The following is an 8,640-nucleotide window of genomic DNA, read 5'->3' as shown; positions in this document are numbered from 1 at the left end:
AATTTTATGCATTGAAACATTGGAATGATGAGACAGTGAAATCTAAAGTCATGCAATCCAAATCAAATCATCAGATCTCCTTTCATTTGCAGCTAAAACGCATAAGAATGAGTAATGCTTGAGTGTTGAGATGATTTGTAGATTGATAAATCAACAAATAATTAATATTTGCGTTTCAGATGGCTGTCTCTGAAATATCCTTGATTCATGCTCATGTCAAGTTATAGAAAGAGACCTTTGAGTAGTAGATGTTCACAGATGTTTCACTACCCTGAAACAGTATTTGCAAGACTCACAGGTTAACCAAACACCTTTGCATCACCTCTCTGTTCCACAGTGACCTGTATGTCCAAACACGCACTCAAAAGAAAGCTCAATCTACACTTAGATTCATTTCAAACGTAAAAAACAAACAATCCAGTCCTCAGTTTCTTAATGAAGTTGTTGTTTTTCATTCGACAGGTGCCTTAAGATAAATCCAAAGTGGAGCGGAACACGTCTAAGAAAAACCTTGCAGTCAATCCAAAGGTTCTGACATTGATCACCAAAATTTTGTACTACGAGTGGAGAGCATAAAAAGTTCTTATTTTTATCCTGAGGATAACGTAATCTGCTGTTCAGTAGCACTGGTCTCTGGTTCATGGTCAATGTCAACAGCACAGGTGGCCCGCTTGATACGGGAAAAGTGAAATAGGCTGCAAATCCTATTCACATTTAGCTAGCATTAGTGCTACGCAGTTAGTATGTTACTCTCTGCTGACAGGCTTCTCTGTCACTCTGTCCTGCGTTAGATGTAGCATTGTCTTAAGTATTATCTTCATCTCAGTTCATTGTAATAGACTGACTTAACTTGTCAGTTAAGTATAATCAGCATAACAATGAGGCTTTTGTTTTACTCTAGTTTTTCTTTGCATATAATCACATTGCAATTTCTCCAAGGGAACGCAAATGGCCAGCAGCAGCCCTAAATGTGAGACTTTCAGAAAGCTAGAGCCACTTCTAAACCTGCAGGTTATGTGCCTTAAATATTCCCCTTTTCGTTGTTCCAGATGTGGTGAGGCAGATGAACATTCGAGGTGGCAGTGTCCCCTTCTTTTGTGCTCAAATGTGCGTTTGAATTGGATTTTTTTGTGCCTTTGTTCATGCATAAGTGTTAGTTGTTCTTGGATTGTTCCAGGAAGGCTTATCTTTTTGTTAATGATTGAAACCATGTCTCATGTCTTATAAGTAAAATAAACATGTAAAAACTGCTCATATACAACATATGATCAAGAATTAACATAATCTTGATGTAATTATAATCAGGGGTTTTGTTTAATAAGGGTTCTTTGGATGTTTTCTTACACATAAAACCAACAATCTTACAGGGAGCACACTTAATTCAAATTGGAAGTCCAGTACATATACACGAAATCTATGTTAGATTACACTTAGAAACTAAATTCATATGTGATATTTTCTAGAATCAACAGTAAATGGTAATTTTAAATCCAATATCTAGTTTTTTGACATGTTTTGAAAGAGAAATCAAATTATTTTTTGTTGTATACTGTAGTATTACATCAAATATAATTGGATAAACAACTTTTTTACATCAACATTTGGTATAAATAACATTAACTGTATATCTCTGTAAATGTAAGCATTATTATTCATATTGCCGCATTCATTGACCTTGTTTATAAGTAATTTCATTGTTTGATCACAGTAAAATGTTCCTTATTTAATGTTTAAAAGCATTTGTAAAAGGCAAAATCCCATGTAAAATTAGGGCAACAAACTGTTTTTTCATTACTGAAAATAACTGTATTTTTAAGGGACAGTTATTTTCTGTTATTTTACTGTATTATTTTGGTGCCCCAGCTGCCAGAATATTACTGTTTTTTTAGGATGTTTTTTTTTAACAGTGCATGCAGTGTGGATATTTCAGCACAGGCCACAAGAAGCTGGGGTTAAATGCAGGAGAAACAGTCACTAGCTAACTGTTTGAGTCAAAGGTGACGAGAGCCCTGTCTGGCACAGTACCTCTGTAGCGTGGCTCCATGTGGTAGCTGTAACGTTGATTAATGCAGTAAACACCTGCACAAAGAAAAAAAGACCACAAGATTTATATGATTAGTATAAAAAACATTGCTAAAATCCTTTTTAAATTTGCCCTTTACATTTTAGATGCTCTATAAATGCATTTTCCCAGTCAGCAGTCAGTATCCATGTCAGAGAAATGGGCTCTGGCATGGACACGCCATTTTTCTCCTCCTGAAGGGAGGAAGTATGTTATGTCTGTGTGTTTGTTAGCAGTCTAGCATCCAGTTTTTAAATCGTGTGACGATTGATGCAATAACATGGTGAAGTCATCGTACTGTAATAAAAACATCGTAAAACAACAACGTTTTAGTACAGCAAGTTGTGCTCACTCAGTGCTCTTGTTGTACATACAGTCTGGCAGCTGATCATTAAACTGATGTTGTTTTACACTAACTCATGGCTGGCTGTTGAGAAAAAAAATCTAGCAACCAGAGGTTCAAAAGAGGATTTAACAATCATCTTTTTAAAGAGTTGTCAGGCTACCTACGAATTCTTACCAAATTCTATGTTTAAACAATACAAACACGAAATTGTACAAAGATATTTCAAATTCTGAAACCTGTTTAACATATTGACACGTTTTAGAAAATCTGCTGAAATATTCAGCAGAGAAAAGAATATTCAATAATCATAATCTTTGATGGTTTAGAAAGCACTGCATTAAAACATCAATCACTGCTCAGAAATACTTCTGATACTTATTGGCGGTGAACATCAACACATTCATAAATACAAAATTCTTCCAAATGCCAAAAATCCTAGCAGTGATAACTAGAGGCTGTGTGATGAATCAAAAATCCTAAATACTTGGAAATCAGTGACACCATATCCTTTCAGATAAAGAGCAAAGGGAATGTCTGTCTGCTTATCAGCACAGATTTACAAGTCACTGTCCATGATCTTACGTAGAGTCCATTTGTGCACATGGCATGGGGAACTTTCACCTTCCATGGCAAATGATACTTAAATGTATACTTGGTTCATATTATATAGATGGTTTGGAGCAACAAAACAAACAAACAAACCCAACAGGCTTTAATCAGTTTACTCAGATTTGCTTCTACAGCATCCTGATGACATCATCTAGCAATCAATGTCTTTATAATCATATTCTGAACACGAGTAAAACCAGCAACTACTGTGCACACAAGCATTAACAGAGTGATGATATTGTTGGAAAAACTCAGTAAAAATAAATGAGGATACATTTCAAAGAAGACATATCAGAATGCAACTGACTAAGAACAGTGGGTCATAAAACGAGGCTGAAGGTGTAGAAAAGACTGACCGAGCTCACTGAGGTTGCAGTAGGCACCCCATTCTGGAGCGCTGTTCCTGTGTTGCTTCTTTGTCTTCATCTGGAAATTTCACGGAGACACATTAAAGATAAAAAACAAACAAGAGATCTTCTTAAAGAATGTTTCAGAAAAACTGTCTCGATCTTGAAAATGAACACTTCAATCAGCTGTAGACAGGATGATGTAACAGGGTACAAACATTTGAATGAAGTCATTCAGGTCAGTTTGTAAATCAGTGTGTTGTGAGTATATACTGTAGAGTGAAATGTTCTTTTTTTGAGGAAAATAAATTTAAAAATAAAGTCCTTTTTTTCTTGAAGGGAACCAGAAATGTGGAACAGCATACAGTAATGTGAAAAAGCAAAAACTCACAGAGTCCTGTGTGAAAATTAAGCACACGACCCATGACTCAATAGCCTGAAGAATCACTCTTAGCAGAAATAACGCAGTAAGCGTCTTCTGTATGATTTTATCAGTCTGTCATATCACTGTGGAGGAATTTCGTCCCACTCGTCTTTGCAAAACTGCTTTAAATTATTGAGGTTTGCAGGCATTCGTTATGCACAGCATAAGATCCTTCCACAGCATTTCAATCAGGTTGGTGTTTGGACTTATGCAGCTTTTCTGGTATGCTTGAGTAATGGGATCTTGGCCAAACTTTAACTGCTGGACATATGGCTTCACATTTCACTCTAGCACACATACTTTGTATATGTTGGGGTTTTTTATTTTTATTTTCTTTAGCAATTTGCACAGTCTGACCTTGGGACCAGCAAAGTGCTACGACTTTTGATTTTATAGAGGTGATCACATTTGACCAGATATGATGCTGTTGTGCTTTATTTCTGTTGTATCAGCTTTTTATATTTGTATTTGAGAGTTTGACCAGTGTCAGTAAGATCTGTACTGAGGGCAATTTAGTTCAGGTGGGATTAAAAACATCACATTTAGCTGGAGTTTCTTAGACTGAGATGTGGCAAAGGAAAGAAAACACAAAACAAACTGCACTGAAAATTTTGTTACCAATAAAAAGTTAAATCTTTACGGATTAACACTGGGTTGCTTTTTTTCACTTAATAAATGAAATGATCATTTAAAAACTGCATCTTTGTTTACTCAGCTTATCTTTGTCTATGATTAAAATGTGTGACAAATATCCAAAAAGTAAGAAATCAGGAAGGGCACAAATATTTTTTTACACAGCTCTGTAGCTTCAAGAGTAACTTCAACAATTTTTAACAGGATACCCATTAGCAAAAAAGTCTTTCTTCCTGCTAAATCATCCAACTTCTGCTTCTTTGTACCTGACCTACAGAGGTTAGCATCAAAGCAGGCCGGCAGCACAGCCTAAGGAAGAACTTTGAATGAGTAGTTCACACGGCCCTCTGACCATCATTGTTTTCTTTTAAATAAAGACACTTAATTGCTATGAGGAGGTACTAATCAGTTTGGGGTTTTTTAATTTGGGTGAACTGAACCTTAAAGTAGAAACTTATTTGTTGTATAACAAAAAAATAAAAATTGGAGTATATTTATTAGCAGCCCCTCATTAAATGAACAGTTAAAGCTTTCCGACAGCAAAATATAAAAGGTTTTTGAACCCACCTTGGCGAAACTCCTCTTATCTGGCTTGGCATAGTGTGTGGCATAGGTGCAGGACCCCAGGGTGCGGTAGCTGGGGTTGGAGAAGCAGCCACCTAAAGAGCTGCTACTGGGAGAGGACTCTGAAGAAGAGAGCAGGCCTGTGCACTGCAGCCCTGCTGCCCCAACATCAAGACATATTCTCACATACTGAGCTCTATATATCATACACACACACATATATATGTACACACCATGCAGACGCACACAGTGCACCTGACACAAAGTATTTAATCCTTGAAACTTTAATTTAATCACCCAGATCTGAAAAAACGGGTCATTCATTGTCTTTACCTCTTGGTTGTGGAATTTCACAGCAGGTTATGATTACCATCAACTGCTCTGAATTCTGTTATATGCCATTCTAAACACAAATAACACCAGTCAGATGAAAAGGGACAGACACACGGATGTCGTACCTGAGAGAGAGTAGTCAGTGGAGTTGATGTTCAGGGCAGGTGTATAGGTGACACTAGGCACACGGTGGCCTTTCTCTCTTTGTCGATAACGGAACCAGACCACCAGAGCAAGCATGGCCATGATCATCAGCAGCAGGAAGACGATGCCCAGGACAGCCCCCGTCGACTGCCGCTGCGATGCCAGAGCTGGACTGATCTTGGTGTAGGGGTTCAGCTCCTCCATCATTAAGGCCGCTGAGGAGAACACGGACAAGTAACACTGCAGGTCACTGACCTGAATACATTTTAATGTTTGACACACTCACATCACCTGTACAGTGTAATCAGGCATTTTTGCTGAATGAGAATTTCAGAATAAAATTCCTCTCATTTCCCTGAATTTATTGTCGCTATTGACTTTTATTTTGGTATTCTGCCATGATAAAAATGCATGTATCTACAAAGGGCAGATAATAAAAGGCAAACAGTTAAGGAGTAGGGTGGGGTGATACTGCCAAAGAGTCTGCAGTGACACGGGTTCCATAATCTTCTTTGGAGGTAAACAGAGAGCTGCGCACGAATATGAAGCTGTTGAGCATCTTCTGGTAACTGAGTCAAGCATTCAGTCATCGCCAGATTGTCTCGTTAGCCGGGTATGCTCGCGACTGCTGTCTAGTTTGGATTCTGTTTTGATGCCTTGCATTAATCCCTCCCTCTGTGCAGATCTTGTGTACGCCCTTGAAAGCTTGAAATACCATGACACACTTGGAAGTCAAACTGACGACTCTGGTGCTCTTTGCTTGGGTGATCATGCAGCTGCTTAAGAGTATGTATTCTGTATTTCCAGTCTTGCATGTCATTTTTTTGTTTCCATTTCATTCATTCCATTCCATTTCATTTTGAGTATTTAAGAATTGCATATTTAGTATATTTTATTTGTCACTACTACTGTGTTTCCCCTTTACCCAAAATAGTACAGTTATTCAATCTGCAGTCATTGTAGTGGTTTATACATTTACTTGGCAAGTGAATAGTTGCTGGTTCAGTTCTAGCTAAAGACCATTAATATTTTTTAATCAGAGAATAACTTGCACTTGTTGGTCTATTTGAGAGCTCTTTGTACTTTCATCTTTAAGAAACAGTCTTACTATTATATGAAGATTTGTCTGTATGAGTTTTGCAGATGTTCTGTTACTTTGTATCTTATTATTCAACTGAACTGAGGGTATATCTAAAGAAACCAACAGAATAAATCAGATCATGTTCCATCCTTTCTCTGTACAGAGCCATTTATTCTCACCCTGGTCACAACGGATGCCTTTAAATCCGATGCTGCAGTAGCAGGTTCCAGTCACGTAGTCACAGGTGGCATTGTTCATACACTCACACAGCTGCTGGCAGCCGTAGCCAAATGTTCCTGCAGGACACTCTGGACACAGGAACAGGGATTTAAGACATCTTGAAATCTAACAAGTGAATGTGACTCTCCTGCATGTAAGAACCACTAAACATACTCACTGAGCTCACAGCTGTGTCCTATAAAGCCTGTCCTGCAGGAGCACTGTCCCGTGATGTGGTCACAGTCTGCTCCATTCTGACAGCGACACACCTCAGCACAGTGAGACCCGTAGAAACCTGCAGGACAGCCTGAAGGGAAACACAACCATTGGTTTAAAAAAATCTATATTATGCTTCACAAGTGGACAAGAATTTTCAGCAGCAGCAGCAATTTCACTCTGTCACTCTTAACCCATCTCTGTGCAGAGACATGATCGAAAGCTTGAAATGTTTTTGGAAGCACTTTCTCTGGGACGAGCTAATCGCTTTTGTCACAGTGGAACCAAAGTAGAAATTCAACAAAACCCTCATTTCATGCAGATGTTTAACTGACCACACTCTCTCATCTATATTTCTGGTGATGCAAAAACATGGAGAAACAGCTCATATAGCAGACAAATCAAATGACAGAAAACAAACTTAGAACGTAAAGGTGAATACAATGTTACCTCAGGGCTGGTTCTAGGCTAGAACTGGTACTAGTCAAAAGAAAATAACATACTCATTTGGATCAGGTTTTTTTCTTTTGTGCATCAAGGAAATGCACAGATACATGGTTACTGCTAAGTATTAGCAGTACAGTTCTGCAGCGCTATATACAAGACACCTCCAGGTGGGGTGGCCATCTGCAAAGACTTGTTGGAGGCGAGGAGAGGAAGACGGGGCAAAAACACATCGTGGAAGAGAACAAGAAATTGATAATAAGTAATGATTAAATGCAGAGTGGTGTGAAAAAATAAAAGGTAAATAAAAGGTAAGTGAAGAACAAATATTTTTTTATCAAAAAGAAAAGTTTTAAGGCCAATCTCAAAAGTACAGAGAGAGTGTCCGTCTCTCGAATTGAAACTAGGAGGGGGTTCCACAGAAGAGTGGAAGCTGAAGGCTTCCAGGAGACTGTTTATTGTGTGCATTGAAAGACGGTGTTCAAAATTTCCTCAAAGTGTTCCTGGAGGCCAGGGTGATTCTAGCTTTACAGAAGTTTTTTCTTTTTGTTTTGTTTCATAGAACAAAAGAGTTTTTTTCAGGTTAAAGGAAGATCTTCTAAATTAGTTAGATGCCATCTCTTCTCCAGCTTACGAGTTGTCTGCTTTGAGGTGTGCATTAGTCAGGGGAAGAGGAAGACTGCAGATGATGGCTGTGGCACACACATCAGTTCACATCAGTTGTTTCAAAAGAGAGCATTAGGTGTGAAGCTGATGAGATTCTTTGGAGTAACACATACATTAATACTGAGGCTGCAAGTGTTCATAGTCCAGTGCAAAAAAAAATTAATTACAACTTTGTTTGATTGTTAATTACATTTTCTGAAAGTGACCTGCTTTGTTTGTTATAATATGTAATTTTCTGTAGGTGTAACACATTTCCTAATTCTAAAGATTTGAGGTGTCTCAGGTGTCTTCCAGGATTGTAGCCGAGTTTTTCTTGCTAACAGCATTGATAAGGAAATGGCCTGAGCATCATAATGAACACTTACACTGTTTGAATCAACCCAGAATAATACTGTAGAGAAAAAGTGAGCGCTCTATCATGGAAGCTGGCTGGAATGCTGTACTATTTATTCCCAGTGGAAGTGGGGTGTCTGTTTTCTGTCGGCTCCTCAACCTCACGTCTACTCTATCTAGACTGCAGCGGGACACAGAAGAGCTACAAAGGAACTGGCT

General features: G+C 38.2%; 1 protein-coding gene across 1 annotated transcript in view; it reads right to left on the bottom strand.

The window, feature by feature from the left end:
* Nucleotides 1–2,554: 2,554 nt before the first annotated feature.
* LOC116334301 (multiple epidermal growth factor-like domains protein 11) overlaps nucleotides 2,555–8,640 on the bottom strand; it is a 230,030-nt gene continuing 223,944 nt past the window's right edge. Inside the window, exons 20-24 of the mRNA XM_039621112.1 lie at nucleotides 6,941–7,069; nucleotides 6,723–6,851; nucleotides 5,444–5,677; nucleotides 4,989–5,140; nucleotides 2,555–3,443 (exon numbers count right to left, since the gene is read on the bottom strand). Coding sequence (XP_039477046.1) covers nucleotides 3,324–3,443; nucleotides 4,989–5,140; nucleotides 5,444–5,677; nucleotides 6,723–6,851; nucleotides 6,941–7,069 — 764 coding nt within the window. The 3' untranslated portion in view covers nucleotides 2,555–3,323. The remainder of the gene's footprint in view (nucleotides 3,444–4,988; nucleotides 5,141–5,443; nucleotides 5,678–6,722; nucleotides 6,852–6,940; nucleotides 7,070–8,640) is intronic.

This window comes from Oreochromis aureus, linkage group 1 (assembly GCF_013358895.1).
Source record: "Oreochromis aureus strain Israel breed Guangdong linkage group 1, ZZ_aureus, whole genome shotgun sequence".
Taxonomy (NCBI): Eukaryota; Metazoa; Chordata; class Actinopteri; order Cichliformes; family Cichlidae; genus Oreochromis; species Oreochromis aureus.
The sequence above is the reverse complement of the archived record's forward strand: the minus strand, read 5'-3'. Positions and strand labels throughout refer to the sequence as shown.